Here is a 22,908-nt window from a genome sequence, read left to right on the forward strand (position 1 = left end):
TGCCTGAAGAATCCCAGGGATGGAGGAGCCTGGTGGGCTGCCGCCTATGGGGTTGCACAGAGCCGGACACGATAGAAGCGACTTAGCAGCAGCAGCGTGTTCACAGAGTTTTGCAGCCAACACCAAGACAGATTTTAGAACATTTTCACCAGCTCCCAAAGAACCTCCCTACCCTTTAGCTATCAGCTGCAGCGCCCTCAGCCTCTTTTTTAGTGTTAGACAACCGCTGATCTACTTTCTATCTCTGTAGATTTGCCTGTTCTGGACATTTCATACAATGGAATCATATAATGTGTGATCCTTTCTGACTTGCTTCATTTGAGCATAATGTTGCCAAGGCTCATCCACACTGTCACATGTGTCCGCACTTCATTCCTTTTTATTGCCATCCCAGGTAGACCGCATTTGGTTCTTCCATTCAGCAGTTGACGGGTGTACGGGTTGTTTCCACTTTTTGGCTTTTGTGAATATGCTGCTGTGAACATCTGTGGCCACATCTTTGTGAGGATATATGTTTTCATTTCTCGTGGGCAGACACCGAGTAGTAGAATTCCTTGGTCAGATGGTGAATTCCTTGGTTTACCTTTTTGAGGACCTGTTCTCCGGACCATTGTGGGAGATGGCCGCCACTGGAGCACACTGTATTCTCTCCATCAATTACACCTGTTGTCAGAGCCCCTCACTTGGTGGTTTAGTCGCTAAGTCATGTCCAACTCTTGTGACCTCATGGACTGTAGCCCTCCAGGCTTCTCTATCCATGGGATTTTCCAGGCAAGGATACTGGAGTGGGTTGTCATTTCCTTCTCCAGGGAATCTTCCCAACCCAGGAATTGAACCTGTGTCTCTTGCACTGCAGGCAGATTCTTTACCAACTGAGCTACAAGGGAACCCCCTTGCTTACTTATTTAGTCTAGTGTCTCTCCCTGCATGAGGTGTGATTCCGTGAAGGCAGGGACCTGAGTTTGCTTTGTTCAGTGCTGTACCCCAGGGTGTAGAGCTTACTTCCATAGTAAGTAGGTGCTCAGTAAGTAGCCCTTGAGTGAATGGATGGACCTGAGTTTTCTGATTTTCATTCATTTGTTACTCTCATTCATTCAACCTGATATATAGTTCCAGCTGTACACCTGACATACATACAACAGTGGACAAGGCTGGGGGCCCTTGCCCACTTACAGGGGCGCAGAGTCTGGATGCCTGGCCTGATTCGCACGGTGGCACATGCACCAGACAAGAGACTGTCTCCCTGCCCCACTTATAGACTAGTCGGAGTGTGCGTGTGTATGTATGTATGCTGCTGCTGCTGCTGCTAAGTCACTTCAGTCGTATCCGACTCTGTGTGACCCCATAGATGGAAGCCCACCAGGCTCCCCCGTCCCTGGGATTCTCCAGGCAAGAACACTGGAGTGGGTTGCCATTTCCTTCTCCAATGTGTGAAACTGAAAAGTGAAAGTGAAGTCGCTCAGTCGTGTCCGACCCTTAGCGACCCCATGGACTTCAGCCTACCAGGCTCCTCCATCCATGGGATTTTCTAGGCAAGAGTACTGGAGTGGCTTGCCATTGCCTTCTCCGGTATGTATGTATGCACACACATATGTAAATATAGTCATATCAGGATGTGATAAGTATGGGGATGGTGGGATGCCTGGGAAATATACTTAGCCCAGACTTAGAAAATCAGGGAGGGCTTCCTGAAGGAGGTGATGGAAATGCCAGGATCTGGAAGATAAATAGGAGCTTGCTCGGTTGGGGGAGGACAGCACTGTCTGAGGTAGTGCAGAGAGGAGGGCCTGGTGTGCTCAGGATCATGGCTTGGGCAGCATGTGGGGTTAGTGGTGGAGAGAGAGGAGCCTGGAGAGAAACTCGGAGACTGAGGAAAGAGCCTGTGTGCTGCTGAGGATTTGGGCAGTTCTGGAAAGAACAGTGGGTGACTGCTGATGAAACAGGAGAATGGCAGGGCCAGGGGACGTTTTGTTGGTGTATGACTGCCTTTGGTGTTGATACTTGCAGGGAAATAATATTGTAGTAAAGACTAGTAAAAGTTTGAAAACTTTGGTAGCTTGAGAGTATTCTCTGCCTTCGCAGAGGACTGGAGTGGATTACTCTAGTAAGATGGCCTTCTGTGGCCCACTGCACACTCTATTTTATCCCACTTCTATTGGCCTTTAGAGTAGTTATTTACTTAAATTGCTCCTCAGTCCTTCAACCAAAATGTAAAAATTCAGAAGCTTCTAATAAATGACATTTTTCAAGTTGGGTTCCATATGGATGTAAAACCTGATTGAAATGATGAGGCTGTCATAGCTGATTTCTCTCCATTTTGTCTGAATTGTCTTTTCTGGAGAGATAAGTTTGTGATTCCAGCATCCTGCCCCAGAAGTCACCGAGGGGTTCCATCTTTTATTGGGTGTTGGTACCCTAGTTCTAAAACTTAGAAGGGCTGGGTTCTGAAAGCCCCAGGGGGTTGCAGTGAACTCTGCCCTGCAGGTCTCTCCCTCCTGTGTGATCGAAGCCCCTCGAGGACTGTATATCATCGGCCTTTGTGTCTCAGTGGGCTGGGTGCCACCTTTGCCACACCATGGGCCCTGCCACATGCTCAGGTGACCTCAAGACTGTTGAAAGAGGCTTCTGGGTCATGCAGCAGCCCGGGGTGCGGGCATCTCTGCCTGCCCTCCATGCTGCCCAGGTCCAGCCGGCTTCCATCTCAGTGGCTCTTGCTGCTTCTTCCAGGCACTCTGGCCGGGGTCATCGATCTTGCTGTCGACTGGATGACTGACCTGAAAGAGGGCATCTGCCTGTCCGCCTTCTGGTATAGCCATGAGCAGTGCTGCTGGACTTCCAATGAGACCACGTTTGAGGACAGGGACAAGTGTCCCCTGTGGCAGAAGTGGTCGGAGCTGCTGGTGAATCAGTCGGAGGTGAGTGTGTGGGTGTGTCCTGGCTGGGAGCCCCCTGGCTGGTGTTGGGGAACGTCCATGCACTCACCTTCTGCTCTGACCTTCATCTGTGGCTAATGTGAGTGCCACTTCCCACTTGGCTTTTTTTCTAGCTCTAGGGTTCAATCTTCAATTGGAAAGTCCTTCCCCACTATTTCATGTGTACAATGTATGTAGCTTTTAAAACCTGGTATTTGGTTTTATTTTTCTTACTGAGAGTGGTCTTTTGATCATGCGAAAGAAATAGGGTTGATTTTTATTACTTCTAACTGAGGAGAAAAGATATTGTTTTAAAAAAATGGCTTTAGTGAATGTAATTCATATTCCAGAGGATATTCTATGTGTATACATTAATCTGTGTAATCAATATTAATTAATGAATTAGTATTCATTAACGTGAATATTCTAATATTCTTTTAGAATATTCACACATTTGTGCCACCATCACCCTGATCTAATTTTAGAACATTTTTATCACCCCCAAAGAAACCTTGTACCTGTCAGCAGTCACTCCCCATTTCCCCCCAAATCTGTCAGCCCTGGGCAGCCACTAATCTGCTTTCTAGATTTGCCTATACTGGACATTTCTTATAAATGGAATATACAATCCATGGACATTTGTGTCTGGCTTCATTCACTTAGCATACTGTTTTCCAAGTTCATTTGTGTCATACCATAAATTGGGACTTCATTCCTTTTCATGGCCAAATAACATGCCATTGTCTGCACATAGCACATGTCATTTCTCCACTCAACAGCTGAGGAACATGTGTTGCTTCCACTTTTGTGCTTTTATGAATGAATTTGCTTTGAAAGCTTATCTACAGGTTTTTGTGTGGACATATGTTTTCATTGCTTTGGGGTCCATACCTAGAGGGGAATTCCTGGGTCACATGGCAATCCTGTATTTAACCTTTTGAGGAGCTGCCAGTCTTCCAAAGTGGCTACACCTTTTTACGTTCCAGCAGCAGCGTATGTGGGTTCCAGCTTTCCCATATCCTCACTGACCCCAGTTGTTAACCTGGTTTGGATCATAGCCCTCCTAGCAGATGAGAAGTGCTGTCTCCCTGTGGAGACAGTTATCATCTTCCAATGCATCTTAGGAACACATCAGAGAGGATGTTTGTGGGCCCTCTGTAACGGGAATATCCCAGCCTAGGGGCTGTAGCAGTGAAGCACAGACCAGGCGCTTGCCTTCATGGCTCTCTGACTTCCAGATCCGCACAAATCTTTGTCCAGGAAAAGGGTTAATTTCTAACTGAGTTCAGTGGTTACCACAATGACTAAGGGTCATTGACAGATCAGAAACCCAGGTGATAGGGAGCTAGGTTGCCAGGATTCACGTTAGGGTACTGTGAGGACCGTTCACCATATAACTGTTCTTGGAAGATACATATTCTCCTCCTCGCTCCCCCATTCTCCTTTGTCCAATCGATTTACCTCTGTTGAAGACTTCTAGAATGCACTTTGCCATTTTGCTCAACCTTTCTCAGTGGAGTTGAAAATGAATTCTGTCAAATCTCAGAAATTGAGGGGCTCTTGAAATCTCACACATCCTCAGTGCTCTCCATCACTTCCAAAAATAGATTCTCACTTGGATGGATGGAGGTGGGCAGGCTGAATTGGCTGGTCACCCTGTTTGGTTTCTTCACTCCCACTTTGGGGGGAACTATGGCCATCCAGTTTCTCAACCATCTCCAAGACGTATACTTGGATTCAAAGAATTACTGTTAACCAGGGTGAGATGTTATTTTTAGTCTCAGAAAAGTCCATTTTTCTCCGGGTGAAATGTATTCCTGATTTCTCACCACATCAGGTGTGAATATATCTGGTTGGTAAGGCTAAAGCTATCTCCTAGAGTGTGTTTTTGTGTTTTACAGGCACACGTGTGGCCGTGTCAGTGGCCTGGCCTAGAGGCACCCTGACTTTTCCTTCTCATCATGTGAGAGATCCAGGTGGTGGCAAGAAGCTGAGGCCTAGAGAATTGTAGTCTCTGCCCAGCACACCAGGTCCTCAGCCTCAAAGACCCCAGACTGTGTTGTTGGTTCAGAAGGTGTTCCCCACACATCAGATTACTTGGAAGATTGGAGCAGGGTCTGAGACTGCATTTCCAGTCCATGCCAGGTGATGCTGCCGGTCCAGGGGCCACATCTGAGTAGCAGTATTCTAAAATGCAGTTCCCCCTGGACAGGACAGGAGTTTAGGGGAGAATGGATACATGTATATGTATGGCTGAGTCCCTTCTCTGACCACCTGAAACTGTCACAGTGTTGTTAATAGGCTATACCCCAATACAAAATAAAAAGTTTAAAAGCAATTCATACACTTCCTTTTTGGTTTTAATCGCAGCATGGGTTTGGCCTTCACCAAAGCAAAGAGGCTGATCCACCACAGACGAGACCAAACAAACCTTCCGGGGGCTCGAAGGCAGAATTTTCTGTTACATGCCTTTTATTAACTTGAGCGCACAGAGCGATTCAAACCAAGCCTCTTTCACAGTTTCCAGGACTGCTGAGGTGTCACCTGGTGGAAGATGTGTGTACACAGCTCCCAGAAAAGCAGCTGGTGCTGTGTCTGTGTGAACTGCTGTAGCAATAGCAACAGCTGATAAAACTAACCTGCCTCTTTGTTGACACAGGACCAGGCGAGAAGCTGCCCAGTCGGGTCAGAGGGTCCTCTCTCATTCTAGATGGGTAGGCGTGTTGCTTGGGTCTGCAGTGGCTCATGTGTCTTTTCTTGTTCTGTGTCTTGCCTAGGGTGCCAGTGCTTACATTCTGAATTACCTAATGTACATCCTGTGGGCACTGCTGTTTGCATTTCTGGCCGTCTCCCTGGTACGAGTATTTGCACCATATGCCTGTGGCTCTGGTATACCCGAGGTGAGTGGGGGCTGGCTTTTTGTGCCAATTATTAGAAGAGCAGGCACTTAGGTGCTAAGCATGGTTCCCGGCGTTGGACATCTGTTCACTCATTCGTTCTCACAGAGCACCTATGAGGTCGGTACTGTTATTCTTCATTTGATGGTTGGGGAAAGTGAAGTACAGAGAGGTTAAGTAACTTGCCCAAGGTCACTATGCTGGTTAGCTGGGTGTTGAACCCAGCTGTCTGGCTTCAGGATTTATGCTCTGTTTATTCTCAGATGCTTCAATTCTTGTCTTTGCATACCAGGCAGAAGTCTAAAAGTCTGTGGAATCGGAGTTCATTAACCACATGTGCAGACACGGTCCTATAGTAATCCTCAAGTGCATTTAAGACTTCCGAGGTGGTGCAGTGGTGAAGGATCTGCCTGCCAATGCAGGAGACTCAGGTTCGATCCCTGGGTAGGGAAGATCCCCTGGAGGAGGGCATGGCAACCTACTCCAGTATTCTTGTCTGGAGAATCCCAAGGGCAGAGGAACCTGGCGGGCTAGAGTCCACGGGGTCACAAAGAGTTGGACACAACTGAGCAACTGAGAATGCACGTACACAAGTACCTCGATGATAAGATGTGAAAAAGGACAGCAGTGTGAAGTTCGGGGTTCAGAAAGTTTATTGATTAAACTCCATTGCCACATTTTTGCTCTGTTTGTGAGAGGCTAATAGCAATCTTTAAAAAGTAAATTCCATGTTCACTACATGCACTGTGAATGCACCCATGTGAGTTGAGAGTTCTTATAAATATTTTCAGCTCTTTCTGGTAACCAGAGCATGAGGGAAGTGACCTCATCGATCAGGAAGAATGCCCGGGACCAAACTTCAAACCACGGAGGATCTGCTGGGTTCGAAAAACCATAATTGAGCCAATTCCCGAAAAGCCCAGACAGTGCAGATTTGAGCCAGAAATCATTTTAAAAGTTCTTAGATGATCACTCTGATCACTGCTGTTGCATTCTCCTTCAAGTTGGTGCTTCAGCAGCTCCCATAGACGGTGGAGATGCTGAGTTTATAAAGATGTGAGTGGTCATGGCAGCAGACCCACACTCTTTGGCAGCGCCACCAACAGCACTGCTGGTCCAGGTGGTTCATGGGAAGGGCTTGGGTAATTAAAGGATCATTGAAAGGAAAGCTCAGCATTGTCTTTTTCCAGGAAAAGATGTTTTAAGAAGGCGATTTCATGCTGAATTTTGGATAGTTTACATTAACACGTTGCTGGAGGAACCTAAAAAATAAGCTGCAATATCGTCATATTTCCTCCATACAGCCGGTGCTGCTGTAACGCACTATGTGTGCGTGCTCGGTTGTGTCTGACTCTCTGTGACCCCATGAACTGTAGCCCTCCAGGCCAGAATACTGGAGTGGGTTTGCCTTTTCCTTCTCCAGGGGATCTTCCCTACCCAGGGATTGAACTTGTGTCTCCACTGAGCCACTTGGGAAGTTCCTAATGTACCATATGCATGCCAAGTCATAGGGCGATGTGAAACTGCATCACCAAATCCACAGAGCTTGTTGGGAAGATGGAGTTAGGGGCACAGTGCCCAGAAACCTCATTGGTGGCACATAAAAAACATGGGAACCACATAGAACCAGTAGCACAGTTTGACATATGTTAAATGGTTATGGAATGTGTGAATAGTGCCCTAGTGCACGTGCAAGCTGGGAGTTTTCCACCTTGTGTTTCTCTCAGAGGAAATCGTGCAGAAACAGACACGAAATTGGCATCATGCTCAAGTTCTGCCCTGATGCATGGATCACATTGGAACAAATTTGTGCTTTCCAAACAAGTGTCCAGGCAGAACTGACTGCATTTTATTGGATATTGAGACAAAGAGAACAGATTATTGTTGGCATCTTAGTTTCTGATCCCAGTGCCCAGCAACAGGCGCTTTTGGACTCAAGCCGCCTGTCAAAATAAGGAGATGGGTAGTGGGGAGTTGGTGGGAAATTGAAGGGAGCAATAAAAGGTGTTGCAAGCAGGGATACCATCTTCCTCTTCCAAGAACCAGAGATGCATGGCCCAGCTCATAGACAGGGAACTCTGTCAGGGAGGGCGTCTGGTGGACCTGGTGTTCATCCACAGATGGCGTCTTCATTTACAGCTGAACCCAAAATGAGTCAAATACCAAGTTCAGCATTGTTTTCTGTGTGACAAAGTGCATGGAACACATTGATGTGAATAAAGTTCAAAAAAGTAATATCAAGTGGAAGAAGTAAGTTAGAGAAGAATATGTGAAGTATGGTTCTGTTTCTGTAGAGTCTCTGAAACAGCCCATATGAAACAAGCATACTGTTCAGTCACACCCAGATGTACTAAAGCTATCTGGAAAGGCAAGGAAAGATTGGAAGAACCCACTGGGAAAGCAAACACAAGGTGTTCACAGGTTCCTGCTCTTCTGTCCTAAACCTAGGAGTGGGCACATGATAGTAGGTACATGAATAGGCTTTCAGCTGTGTATGATATGTAACAGATTCATGTCTCTATTTATAAGAGTTCACAATAATCTTTTCAAGTGTCAGGAACCCAATGGAGATTTTATAATTGAAGTTGAGTTATTATGACTCAGTAGTAGCAGATTTTCATTGCTATTATAGTAGAGCTGGAAATTCCTAACACTTAACCCCAGTTCTTGGAGGAAAGGAGCAGAATAAAAAGTAAATGCAAAGAAATCATTCATGGGTACAAATAACATCCTGTCAGTCAAAACCCAACTAACTACGCAACCAACTCCACTCAGTTTGAGATACTGGGCTGATCTTCATTTCAGCAAAGACACTAAATGAGCTTTTTAGAAAATATACTTCCCATCATAGGAGGTGATCTGGGGTGCAGTGGTCCAGTGGTTAAGAATCCACCTTGCAATGCAGGAGATGCAGGTCCCGATCCCTGGGTTGGGAAGATCTCCTGGAGGAGGAAATGGTAACCCACTCCAGTATTCTTGCCTGGAGAATCCCATGGACAGAGGAGCCAGGTGGGCTACAATCTGTGGAATCCCAGAGTCAGACACGACTGAGCGACTAAGCACAGCACACAACACAGAGGTTTTAAAGTTACCATCATCAAGTCACAAATGTGCTGCAATACATTGCCTTAAAGCCCTGCTTGAGTCAGTCTCTATTAATTCAAATGAAAGCCAGTGATTAGATTTTGGCATCTACTGGGAACGAATTTGCCGCCTTTAATCCCTAATTTGATCATGACAATTTTATTCAGTCGTTTTCGAGAATTATGAAATACCTCTCACATTGTTCAGTTCACCACATGTCATGGCTGGCAATGGCTCAGGTAATTTAGATGCTTGTAATTTTCTAAATGGTATCATGCTCTTCAAGTTTACCCTTGGGTCCAAATCCACATTAACTAACTGACAAAAAATTATAGATAATTTTATTCTAGGCAATACAAAAGGGCAGGATTGTGGCAGGCATAATAAAACATCCCTTAAATAAAGGGATCTGGGCTCCCCAGAGCACAGGCTCAAATAGGCCCGCTACCACTAGTTAAAGACCAGTTTAACCACTGCTAGTTTGTGTGCCTTTAGTTAAAGGCTAGTTCATCTGATTAGAGAGCTAGAAGACCTCGCTTGTGTTTTCTCGGAAGGAGCTTGGTGAGTTCTTTCGAACAGATGTCCACATGCTTGTTCACTGTTGGTCTTTCTCTTTGAATTAAGAAAAACAGATCTCTCTCAGTAATTCCTGAGATGAAAATGGTCCGTTTAAACCCATTGTAAAATTTCCAGTATTAACATTACAGGTGATGAAAAGCCAAAGAGTGTTTCAGGACTGCCCTTAAATAGTGAGAAATTAGAAATACTTGTATTGCTCTTCTCAGGATGGGAACAGTGCTTCTCTACCTGGACTGCCTTTTAGAATCACCTGTGGAGTCTGTAAACCTTCCGTGCCCATGATACACCTCAGGTCAATTACATCAGATTTCCAGGGGAGGGGATTAATTAGTCCTTGGTTTCTAATTCCCCAGAGGATGCCGTTGAGCACCAAGTTCGAGAAGGACTGGGATAGCTATTCAAGAAACTGATTTCTTGGCAGAGCAATGCCCACTAGGAGGCACTTTGATGTTATATAAACGTCCTGATGGTGACAAGAGCTGATTGTCCCATTATGCATTATACAATGGGAAAATGGATGCTGACCACAAATTTCATGGGCTGGCTCACTCTGTCTAATGAATCTCTGATTACAGGCTTGTAAATTGCTAGCTAGGCAGTAAACATTCACTTCATTTCAGCCAATTGCGGGACAGGTTGAAGATAAAATGTTATTTATCCATTGGTGATGCTTCTATATCCAGTGCATGCGTGTATGTTCAGTCATGTCCAGCTCTTTGTGACTCAATGGACTGTAGCCCGGCAGGCTCCTCTGTCCATGGGATTTTTCAGGCAAGAGTACTGGAGTGGGTTGCCATTTCCTCCTCCAGAGGATCTTCCTCACACAGGGATCGAACGTGCATCTCCTAAATTGCAGGTAGATTCTCTACCACTAGCGCCACCTGGGAAGCCCAGGCTTTGTGAGTCAAGAGGCAATATTGAGGAACTATTCTCACTAACAGCTAAGTCATGTTCGACTCTGTGAATCCATGGACTTCAGCATGCCAGGCTTCCCTGTCCTTCACTGTCTCCCAGAGTTTACTCAAATTCATGTCCATTGAATCAGTGATGTCATCTCACCATTGCATCCTCTTCTCCCCTCTCTTTTACGTTGTTTACATATTACATTTAAAAAGATTAAAAGCTTAGGTTTTAAAGATCTTAGCTTGTGTTCTGTTCAGTTCAGTTCAGTTACTCAGTCGTGACTGACTCTTTGCGACCCCGTGAATCACAGCACGCCAGGCCTCCCTGTCCATCACCAACTCCCGGAGTTCACTCAAGCTCATGTCCATCGAGTCGGTGATGCCATCCACCCATCTCATTCTCTGTCGTCCCCGTCTCCTCCAGCCCCCAATCCCTCCCAGCATCAGAGTCTTTCCCAGTGAGTCAACTCATCGCATGAGGTGGCCAAAGTATTGGAGTTTCAGCTTTAGCATCAGTCCTTCAAATGAACACCCAGGACTGATCTCCTTTAGAATGGACTGGTTGGATCTCCTTGCAGTCCAGGGGACTCTCAAGAGTCTTCTCCAACACCACAGTTCAAAAGCATCAATTCTTTGGCGATCAGCTTTCTTCACAGTCCAACTCTCACATCCATACATGACCACTGGAAAAACCATAGTCTTGACTAGATGGACCCTTGTTGGCAAAGTAATGTCTCTGCTTTTTAATATACTATCTAGGTTGGTCATAACTTTCCTTCCAAGGAGTAAGCGTCTTAATTTCCTGGCTGCAATCAGCATCTGCAGTGATTTTTGAGCCCCCAAAAATAAAGTCTGACACTGTTTCCACTGTTCCCCCATCTATTTCCCATGAAGTGATGGGACCAGATGCCATGATCTTCTTTTTCTGAATGTTGAGCTTCAAGGCAACCTTTTCAGTCTCCTCTTTCACTTTCATCACGAGGCTTTTGAGTTCCTCTTCATTTTCTGCCATAAGGGTGGTGTCATCTGCATATCTGAGGTTATTGATATTTCTCCCAGCAATCTTGATTCCAGCTTGTGCTTCTTCCAGCCCAGCATTCCTCATGATGTACTCTGCATATAAGCTTGTGGGTCATACGAAAATAGGCTGTGGTCTGGATTTGGCCCACTGGCCATAGTTAGCCAACCCCTATCTAAAATTCCATTGATATTTTATTGTATTTGCTTTGCAACAAAGCTAGCCAGATGTCTCTTTATCTTGGCCATCTTTCAGTAGTCAAAAATTAACAGTTAAAATAAATAGATACACGTATCTTTTCAACACAACAGAGGGTTACCTGCATAGGATAAAAGGCCATACGTAAAATTAGACTGATAATTACTTATTCATTCCTTGAATGGTCTCATTACTCTCAGAATTATTAAGATTTACTATGCAGTGAATTGTCTCGGGGGTTCCATTAATGTATAAAAGTAGGCATTAATATAAATTCTAATATAAAATTATAGCTAAATTACCAATGGAAGCAGCCTCTGTTCCGTACAATTTAGTGAATCTCAGCTTGAAAGATGCTTCTTGGAGGAGGCAGGTGTTCTTTTCCTGGCAGAGGCACTGAGGCGGCTCACTCCCCCACCTTCTCTGTCCTGTGTTTCAGATAAAGACCATCTTGAGTGGCTTCATCATCAGGGGCTACTTGGGCAAGTGGACCCTGCTGATCAAGACTGTCACGCTGGTGCTGGTGGTGTCCTCAGGCCTGAGCCTCGGCAAAGAAGGGCCACTGGTGCACGTGGCCTGTTGCTGCGGCAACTTCTTCAGCAGCCTTTTCTCCAAGTACAGCAAGAACGAGGGCAAAAGGCGTGAGGTGAGCATGCGCAGGGTGAAGCCCTGCCCTCTCTGGGCTTACCTGCACCTGCTGACTTTCCCGAAAGACCTGGATCTGATGGGAGCTCTTTACCTCACAGGTGCTGTCAGCCGCGGCCGCCGCCGGGGTCTCCGTGGCCTTTGGTGCTCCGATTGGGGGTGTGCTTTTCAGTCTGGAAGAGGTGAGCCTGGGCAGTGCAGGGGCCCCATGGTTCTGAGCACCAAGGAACACATGGTGGGTCAGCAAGGCAGGGGGCTTTCTTCTCAACCTCTTGAGGACTGGATCCAAAGGAGGATTGAGAGATTCCTGCAGCTCATGAAGGAGCCACAGTGTTCTCCATGAAACACCTTTTTTTTTTAAGTCTTGTTTTAAAAATTGCCGGTGTCATTTTGGGGTGTGTGTGGAGATTTGCAGGCTCCTGTCTCTTCCATAAACAATGCAATGAATAAACAATTTTTATTTTTTTGCCACCGGAATGGATCTAGTCCAGTGCTCAGCCCACATTGTATGTCAAGAGCCAGAGAGTAAATACTTGAGGCTCTGCATGTCTCAGCGCCTGGTCCCAACCACTGATCTGGGCCCTTGTAGCTTGGCGGGTACAGCAGGCCACACGCACGTGCGCCGCCTGGCTGTCTTCCAAAAAGACCTTCCTTATGAATGCTGAAGTTTGAATTTTCTATCATCATCACCAGATATTGTCCTCCTTTTGAATATTTCACGTCTCAAAATATTCTTTTCTCCCCAAAAAGTATAGTTGATTTACAGTGTTGTGTTAATGTCTACTGTATAGCACCATGATTCAGTTACATATATATAGATTCTTTTTCTCCCTGAACCTTTTAAAAGTGTAAAAACCATTCTTAACTCATCTGCCCTCCAGATACATCTGCTGAGCCAGGAGTTTCAACCTAGGATCTGTTGTCTGGAGAATCAAATCAGAGGTCGATTTTCTTTTAGGTCTGTTTATGGCTCTCTCTGCCATAAACAGAATTTTGATACAGTGTTCTCATTTCTCTTATAAAATAGCTCAGTTCAGTTCAGTTCAGTCGCTCAGTCGTGTCCGACTCTCCGCGACCCCATGAATCACAGCACGCCAGGCCTCCCTGTCCATCACCAACTCCCGGAGTTCACTCAAACTCATGTCCACAGAGTCGGTGATGCCATCCAGCCATCTCATCCTCTGTTGTCCCCTTCTCCTCCCGCCCCCAACCTTTCCCAGCATCAGAGTCTTTTCCAGTGAGTCAACTCATCGCATGAGGTGGCCAAAGTATTGGAGTTTCAGCTTTAGCATCAGTCCTTCCAATGAACACCCAGGATTGATCTCCTTTAGAATGGACTGGTTTACACCTTAAATGGTATCTGTTCCAATTTTAGACAGAGTCCTTTAAAATATCTTTGTTTGTGTGTTTGGGCCTTATTTACACCACTGATTGAGGAAGTAAGTTCCTCCCATCTTTGATTTGAGCGTGACTTTCATGGCAAATGCTGGCAGGGGGCTGCTGATCAGTGGGTCTGGGGCCCTGGGGCAGCTCTTTTGTCTACCAGTCTCCTATTTTTCACTTATTGGTCACAGGTCAGCTACTACTTTCCCTTAAAGACCCTGTGGCGGTCCTTTTTTGCGGCCCTGGTGGCAGCCTTCACGCTGCGATCCATCAATCCATTCGGGAACAGCCGCCTCGTCCTCTTCTACGTGGAGTATCACACACCTTGGTACATGGCTGAGCTCTTCCCCTTCATCCTGCTTGGGGTCTTCGGGGGCTTGTGGGGGACCCTCTTCATCCGCTGCAACATCGCCTGGTGCCGGAGGCGCAAGACCACCAAGCTGGGGAAGTACCCGGTGTTGGAGGTCATTGCGGTGACTGCCATCACCGCCATCGTTGCCTACCCCAACCCCTACACACGCCGCAGCACAAGCGAGCTCATTTCCGAGCTCTTCAATGATTGCGGGGCCCTTGAGTCCTCCCAGCTGTGTGACTACATCAACGACCCCAACATGACGCGGCCTGTGGATGACATCCCCGACCGGCCAGCTGGGGTTGGTGTTTACACGGCCATCTGGCAGCTGGCCCTGGCGCTGATCTTCAAGATCATCATTACCATATTCACCTTTGGCATGAAGGTCAGTGAAGGGGAGGGAAGGTGCCAGGGGTGGGGGGCAACCCTGTCCTTCTGGAGATGGGACCCCAGAATCCAATCATGCCAGGAGAAAGGGGGAGCTGAGCTTTGCTGAATGGTCTCAGGTATCAGACATTTGACATTCTTTCAACCAACAAAAAACAACGCTTTTGATAAACACTAAGCCTTTGGAGTAGAGATTTTTAACCCCATTTTACAAGTGAAGAAGCTAAGGCTCAGAGTATATCATTCATATGGAGACGTGTACAGCTTGGTGAATATTCACAAAATATACTTGTGTGACCTGCACCTGAGACCAGGAGCAGAACACTGGGAACCTTCCAGAACCCAGTTGTGTTCCACCACAGTTGTTTTTGTGGTATTTCTATGAATTGTTTCTTTTTTAAAAAGTCTAGAGAAGCTGTGTACTTGGGTGCAGTGGTCAAACACAAACCTGAATTTTTGCCTTGAGAACAAGGATGGACGGACATTATTAAACAGGTGACTGTCTGTGATACAGGGGGATTTATTTTCATTCTGGTGCCTGCTGGGAGAAGTCTGCTTTGAAGTCACGGGGGATTAGATGAAGGGGGGTGGGGATAAGAGATGTTCAAGGAATAATTTCCTCAGGAATGTCACACACTCTTGAAATTACACCAGAGGATCCAAACTTCACTTGAATTTGGTTAAAGACCCACTTCCATCCTCAGATTCATGACAATTGGCCAGGAAGGGGTTGCGGTTCATAAATGCAGCTACCAGTCACAATCGGCAGCCACATGCAGTCTCTGTGAACAGAGTCAAGTCTGTTCTGTACTACGTGTCTGATGACTAGAAAGATGAACATGTGTTCTCACACAGCAAAATACAAAACGTGCTATTACTGAGGCCTTTCAGTTTATATAGTCTCTCTGACAGGTGTTTGGGCGCTGTATATTCAAGAGGGCAATAAGTCCATGACAAGGTTTTTGGAAGATGCAAGGCAGGTCCGCTGATGTTTTTAGCTGCTTTATTTGACCTGTGAACAGTTGAAGGCCTTGCTTTTCCATTGTCATGCTGTGGCGTGACATTTAATTTTAAAAGCTGATCTGAATGACGGCCGAGGGGGGAGAGAGTGGTGAGTATCTCAAGTGACAGATGCACACTTTGAATGTTATTTGCAGTGGGGCTTATCATCCTTTAATCCACAGCAGGCAAACCAGGCCAGCTTTTGAAGGCGAGGAAATGAAAGTGTAAAATTGTATTCTCTCCAAGTCACAGTAGATCACTGGTCCACGGTTTCCCAGTTGACCCATATTTTGAAGTGTTGCCCTGCCTTTGAAGACCGAAGGAAGATACCAGCTTGTTGAGGGAGGCCGAGTTTCCTGGGGGGTGTGGCAGCGGGAATGGGGACCGCTTCCCTCATGCATCTTTCTCTTGTGCTCCCTGCAGATCCCGTCCGGCCTCTTCATCCCCAGCATGGCTGTGGGGGCCATGGCGGGCAGGATGGTGGGAATCGGTGTGGAGCAGCTGGCTTACCATCACCATGACTGGATCATCTTCAGGAACTGGTGCAGGCCCGGTGCAGACTGCGTCACCCCAGGGCTCTATGCCATGGTGGGGGCTGCAGCTTGCCTAGGTATTGTGTGTGTTTGGGCGTGGGTGTGTGTGTGAGAGAGAGCTCTATGCCATGGTGGGGGCTGCAGCTTGCCTAGGTATTGTGTGTGTTTGGGCGTGGGTGTGTGTGTGAGAGAGAAATGTGAGTAGCCCAGGGCTTTTCTCTGCTCAGTCATCCAGGGATCCAGGCTGATGGCGTCTCTGCCATCTTGCCACTGTACCATCTAAAATAGTGGGTAGGCAGCCCTCCCCAGTCCCACCCCAGGGAAGGAAGAATGACCCGGCTCCAGTTGCTCCTCATTGCAAGCTCGGGAGTTAGTTTGGATTCTTCCTTTGAATACCAAGGGACACAAGGGTGGGTGCCTCTCCTGTCTGTTGCTTGTCATCATTTAACCACTCAGTTGTGCTTGACTCTTTGGGACCCCATGGACTGTAGCCCGCCAGGCTCCTCTGTCCATGGGATTCTCCAGGCAAGAATACTGGAGTGGGTTGCCATTTCCTTCTCCAGGCCATCTTCCTGACCCAGGGATAGAACCCATGTCCCCTTCATTGGCAGGTGGTTTCTCTACCACTGAGCCACTTGGGACGGGGCTGTCTATAGCCCTTATAAATCTCTACCATTTCCAGCTTGAGGGGTTCGGGAAAAGAGCCACATGTGCTGAGACAGAAACCTGCAGAGCCCATATAGGATCCACTCACCAAAACGCAAAGGGTGTGAAAGTGAAGTCGATCAGTCGTGCCCGACTCTTTGCGACCCCGTGGACTGTAGCCCACCAGGTTCCTCCATCCATGGGATTTTCCAGGCAAGGGTACTGGAGTGGGTTGCCATTTCCTTCTCCAGGGGATCTTCCTGACCAGTGGGATCGAACCCGGGTCTCCCACATTGCAGGCAGAGGTGGTCGTGGGTGAATAGACAGCTCGCTGTCACTCACGGAAGAGACCCAGATGTGACTTATTGTGCTGATGCGAGGCTGTGTTTACCGAGGTCCGAGCATGGGCAACGTGTAGGACCATTCCTGTAGAACAAGGGCCAGGAGGACGGAACCGGCTCGTCGGTCTCCACAGTTCGTGTCCTCTTGCAGGTGTGGAGTGGAGTCCTGCGATTCCCTTCCTCTCTTGTGTTGCAGGTGGCGTTACAAGGATGACAGTGTCGTTGGTGGTCATCATGTTCGAATTGACGGGAGGCCTCGAGTACATCGTGCCCCTGATGGCAGCAGCCGTGACCAGCAAGTGGGTGGCTGATGCCTTTGGGAAGGAAGGCATCTACGAGGCCCACATCCACTTGAACGGGTACCCGTTCCTGGACGTGAAGGATGAGTTCACCCACCGCACGCTGGCCACTGATGTTATGCGGCCACGGCGGGGGGAACCGCCCCTGTCCGTGCTTACCCAGGACAGCATGACTGTCGAGGATGTGGAGACACTCATCAAGGAGACTGACTACAACGGCTTCCCTGTGGTTGTCTCCAGGGACTCAGAGCGCCTCATCGGCTTTGCCCAGAGAAGAGAGCTGATTCTTGCCATAAGTGAGTAAAGCAGGGAGTCTCCAGGGACAAATGTGCCCCAAATTCTCCAAGAGATTGGAGAGGGTGGATGAGGGTCAGAGGGCTTCAGGCCAAGCTGAAGGCTTGTTCATTTCACCTGGGAATCTGGCCAGACTGCAGGAGGTCTGGGGTGGTACTGCTTCGGTTGTGTCCGACTCTTTGCGACCCCATGGACTGTAGCTTTCCAGGTTCCTCTGTCCATGGGATTCTCCAGGCCAGAATACTAGAGTGGGTAGCCTTTCGCTTCTCCAGGGGATCTTCCCAACCCAGATATCGAACCCACGTCTGTTATATCTCCTGCATTGGCAAGTGGGTTCTTTACCACTAGCGCCACCTGAGACCCTGCATTTCTCCCAAGCTCCCTGTTTTTTTAGATCAAACTTTTAATGAAAAGATCATAAAATAACAATATCTCGTTACTGTACATTAAGAGTGCACACTCTGAATGGAGCGATCAGTGAGCAGCTTTACTACGACACTTGAGGGCTGTGTACCTGTAGCTCTGACCTGAATTTATTCAAACTCTTGTGGGAGGCTAATGGAGTAGAGTGGCTGACAGCAGCAGTGGCCCGTAAGGAGTGCGATCACGGCGTCCCCCTTCCTGGGAAGGGCACCTAGCAAGACGCCATCCCTCATCTAGTTCCCATTCAATGAAACAGCGAAACCCCATCCCCCCTCCCTGATGAGGTTTTTGTGAATGGGCCGGTGCCCGTGGACTTCCAGGGGGCTCACCGACCTAGATGCTGAGTTCTTTGCCTCAGAAACCTCCCTCAACACCGCTCAAGCCCTTCACGTCCCTTCATGATGTCACGTCCAGTTCCAGCAGGTCAAGTCAGTCCTGTGGGATGTTTTACCTCCTCACCGGCTAACTGGGAGAGCTATGCCAAGGGGCAGGCTATTCACTTGGGAGAGGAGAGAGGAAATGGTGCGCAGCTGTTATGTCCCAGAGAAGGGCGGCTCAAGCCTGAGGTCCCCTGTCGACCTATGGATGGGCACCTTGAAAGGGGAGCAGGAGGCAGAAGGATTACAAAGACAGGCCTGGATGTGAGTCTGTGAAGGCCCTGGCAGGGAGGAGCACGCCCCTCGTCCCTGCAGTGGTCCTGCCAGACCTCCTGATGCGGCTGGAGAAGGGAGCCACAGAACATATCCTCAGTGCGCGGTCAACACGAATGCCCTCCCGCTCAGCATGCCCCTGTGTCTCACAGTGTGCTGGGCGCCCATGGCCTAGCTCCCGTGTGCCCTTGATAATTGAACTTCCAGAGCGTTTGTGAAGTTTGCCTCGGACTTTTCCAGGTGCAACGGCAGAGCACCTCACTGGGAACACACCTTTGCTTATCCCCGCCCTCTGTTAACTATTTATCAGGCTCTCCGTTTGAATTTCTAGAACCTTTTCACGATGTTAAATAGCTTTTAAAATACTTTTAAAGTATCTTCATCAACGGCTTTATAAAAAAAGTTTAAGCAGGCTATAGTGTCTAATTTTAGCATGTTGCTGAAACATATTTACCTCTTTCCAAAGCAACAATTGATTTTATGTTTTAGACTCAAAAGCACATTTGCTTTCTCTTTATTATAGGTCCTGTCACTTAATAGGTAGGTGCCTTTAGGCATGACTATAGCCTTATAAATAATGAAATTTTAAAAAAAAGTTTTATAGTAGGTTGGGTTTGTTTTAAATTAATGTAATCAGCAGCCTTTAAAAAAATTTATTCAGTCCCTAAAATCTTTTAAACAAAGGTTGAAATTTAAAAACTCAAGTAATAAATGTCACAGAATCCATTACCTGTTGTGAAGCTGCAGGCACACCTGCTGAGACACCTTACTGATTTTGCTGAAAGCCATTACTGTAATCAAGTGGGAAGCAGTCATTGTCATCAACCAGTTCGAGGAGAAATTTCAGCTTGCCAACCGAGCGCTCTCCTAGAAGCTATGTTTGAAGTGTTTGGAGAGGCAGCACGCAGTGTAAATAGTACCTATATGCTTTCCATCAGACGGAAAATAGTATGAAAGCTGCTATTTACATGGTTTCTGGGAAGGTAAGGTGTCTTTGGGTGTGAGCAGTCAGAAAAGCTGTTTTCCTTCCAGAAGAGTCCAGTACCCTGGTGGAGTATTTGTGGAATGAGATGCCCTTTTGTGGATATAGAAATAGGACCTGAGCATTGAGCTATAGGGGCTGCCCAGGTGGCTCAGTGGTAAAGAAACTGCCTGCCAATGCAGGAGATGCAGGTTCAATCTCTGGGTCAGGAAGATCCCCTGGAAGAGGATATGGCAACCCACTCTAGTATTCTTGTCTGGAGAATACCCTTGGACGGAGGAGCCTGGTGGGCTACAGTCCTTGGGGTCACAGAGAGTCTCACTTGACTGAGCTTGAACACAATTGAGCTAGTAATGATCCCAAGCCAGTTTCCCTTCCAGGGAACTCAGGAGCAGAGATTTTAGATAGATCCAAGATAAGAAAAAACTGGTGCCTGTATACTAAGTCAGTTTAGTTGTGTCCGACTCTTTGTGACCCCATGGATTGTAGCCTGCCAGGCTCCTCTGTCCATGGAGTTCTGTAGGCACAAATACTGGAGTGAGCACCATGCCCTTCTCCAGGGGATCTTTCTGACCCAGGGATCAAACCCAAGTCTCTTATTCCTCTTCATTGACAGGTGGGTTCTTTATCACTGAGGCACCAAGGAAGCCCACTAGATGAGGCAAAGAACAATTTTTGTTTTTTTATGTGTCATGTTTAAAATAGTATATAAGTTGCTCCTATGAAGCTGGGAATGTTGTATTTCCAGTCCATCTCTGTAATGCCAAACCATAGCTGCTATCTTTGTTGGAGAGTAGCTAGTACATGAGGCCCCCTTCACCATCACATACACACAGGGCAGTATATGGCCCTGTGCGAGGTCCTGGGGCATGGGACTTTACTTCTTGGCACTCTTTGCAATGATGAGGCTCTTGCTGCATTCAGCAGGCTCAGGCTCTTCTAGTCTTGAATTCTGCAGTTAAGTGAGGACAGACCCAGAGAGGACTCCATGGGAAGCCACAAAGATGATTAAAGGGATGGAAAGTTAGAATCATGGGCCAGAATTAAGGGAACTCTCTTTTTTTTTTGCCTGGTGGGTGATTTGATGATGATTCTCCAGCGTATGGAAGAGGCTTGCTTACAAGGGCTCTCTGTCCAGAACTGAGCACCAAGAAACGTGTCTGATCTGTTGGGTGAGCTCTTTGTCCCTGAAGAGATTTCTTCCTGGGAGCGCTGTTAATGATGGCAGAGGCCATGGGGAACAGTGGTATCATCTGCTTCTTTCTGCTGGGAATGAAAACATTCGTGCAGAGGGACTTCTCCATGCCTTAGAAGCTATATGCATGCTAAGTCCTTCAGTTGTGTCCAACTCTTTGTGACCCCATGAACTGTAGCCCGCCAGGCTCCTCTGTCCTTGGGATTCTCCAGGCAAGAATACTGGAGTGGGTTTCTATGCCCTCCTCCAGGGGATCTTCTGACCCAGGGATCGAACCCAGGTCTCCTATGTCTCCTGCATTGAGGCAGCAGTTGTTTTCTTTTTTTTTTTTTTTTACTGTTGATGCAACCTGGGAAGCCCTTACAAGCTATAACTTATCACAAAATAATCTACTTTTTCTTCTAAATAGTTTTTACTTTTTTTTTTTTAACCACAATACCTTTGTACTGACCACCACTATAGTTGCTTCTAGTTTTCCATTTTAACCTGTCTTGTTAGTTATGTGTGTTTTATGGAAACTTTTATTTTTTTAACCTTCGATATCTGGTATCTGCCTAAGCTTTTTTAAAATTAAAATTGTTTTAAATTTTGATTTTTTATTGAAGTATAGTTGATTTACCATCTTGTGTTACTTTCTCCTATACATCCAAGTGATTCAGTTATACATAGATATACATTCATTCTTTTTCATATGCTTTTCCATTATAGTTTATCACAGGGTATTGAATATAGTTCTCTGTGCTCTATAGTAGGACCTCGTTTATCCATGGAAGCATTTTTTAATGAACAGGATGATAGAGTATTACCTCCCTAAAAATAAAATTAGAGTTTCTCAACCATTGACATTGAGGCTGGATCATTGTTGAGAGGTGCTTACCTTTGCACTGTAGTATTATCCTTGCTCTCTACCCTGAGGGTGGAGGCAGAATTACTCCCAGTTGAGAACCATTGCTCTGAAGCCATTGTAGTAACTTGTTGAGTCACTAAGCCATGTCCGACTCTGCAACCCCATGGTCTGTAGCACACCAGGCTCCTCTGTCCTCTACTATTTCCTGGAGTTTACTCACATTCATGTCCATTGAGTCAGTGATGCTATCTAACCATCTCAGTCTTTTAAAATTTCTTGGCCTGTGACAGTTTGTGAAATTCACTTCATCAACACTTTGCTCATTACCCTCCGTGAACCCGGTATGATGATCGTACTGCTGCTAGCAAGTGCCTTTTTGTTGACCCAGCTGGTGCCTTTTTGTTCAGCAGAGGAGAGCTCAAGACTTTCCTTCTAATGCCTCCTTTGTGAGATAGCCTGTGTTGTGTGTGGGAGGCAGAGCCAAGGGCACTGATGGTCCGTAGACCTACTCACTCATTCATTCACTTTGAATGATTGACTCATGTGTGCATTTGGCAAATATCTGTTTTGTGTCTGCTGTATCCTAGGCATTGTCCAGGCACTGGGAACACAGCGCTGAGCAAGAAATCACAGAGCTCAGTGCTGTTAGAATCAGGGCTTCAGTATATTCAGAGGCAATAGAAGCTTGTTATTTATTTCAACAAGTGGATCCACAGTTGGCTGAGTTGTATTTGGTTTTATGAGGGGTTCAACAAATCCATGTGATCAGTTCCTGATTGGGGTTTGTGGCTTGATCCAAACCTGATGTTCAACTGGACTGTTGAAACAGGTGAAATTCCTGTTATGTGGGACTTTGAGAAAATCAATCTGACTATGAAAATGAGTAAGCTTCCCTGGTGACTCAGATGATAAAAAATCTACCTGCAATGCGGGAGATCCAAGTTTGATCCCTGGGTCAGGAAGATCCCCTGGAGAAGGAAATAACCCACTCCAGTATTCTGGCCTGGGAAATCCCATGGACAGAGGAGCCTGGTGGGCTGCATTCCATGGGGTCACAAAGAGTTGGACACGACTGACCAACGAATGCTTTCACTTTCATGAAAATGAGTAGTAAGTGTGTGTTGACTGTTGCTTCTCACCTTAGTGTTTTAGGATAGAACCGTCTTGATTTAGGAGAGAAATGTTCAGTGTGTACTGTGTGGCATCTACATCTGCAAACCCGTTGTGCACCAGTGTCATCTGGTATTTGGGGTTGAATCCTACTCCATTTGATGTAATTCGATTGAATCTGACGCACATACTGTGCAGGCATTTGCCCAGCGGGCCCTCTGTTCCCCTTT

General features: G+C 46.8%; 1 protein-coding gene across 5 annotated transcripts in view; it reads left to right on the plus strand.

Annotated features, from left to right (window-relative positions):
* Positions 1-22,908, plus strand: part of CLCN4 (Cl-/H+ antiporter 4) — a 74,010-nt gene that overhangs the window by 40,423 nt on the left and 10,679 nt on the right. For all 5 annotated transcript variants that reach the window (XM_055437997.2, XM_055437994.2, XM_055437995.2 and 2 more), the window contains 7 exons: positions 2,728-2,915; positions 5,690-5,812; positions 12,030-12,236; positions 12,337-12,417; positions 13,810-14,355; positions 15,783-15,969; positions 17,075-17,473. In XM_055437997.2, coding sequence (XP_055293972.1) covers positions 2,728-2,915; positions 5,690-5,812; positions 12,030-12,236; positions 12,337-12,417; positions 13,810-14,355; positions 15,783-15,969; positions 17,075-17,473 — 1,731 coding nt within the window. The remainder of the gene's footprint in view (positions 1-2,727; positions 2,916-5,689; positions 5,813-12,029; positions 12,237-12,336; positions 12,418-13,809; positions 14,356-15,782; positions 15,970-17,074; positions 17,474-22,908) is intronic.

The sequence above is a fragment of the Moschus berezovskii genome, chromosome X (assembly GCF_049115385.1).
Source record: "Moschus berezovskii isolate FMDL1 chromosome X, NW_MosBer_1.0, whole genome shotgun sequence".
Lineage (NCBI taxonomy): Eukaryota > Metazoa > Chordata > Mammalia > Artiodactyla > Moschidae > Moschus > Moschus berezovskii.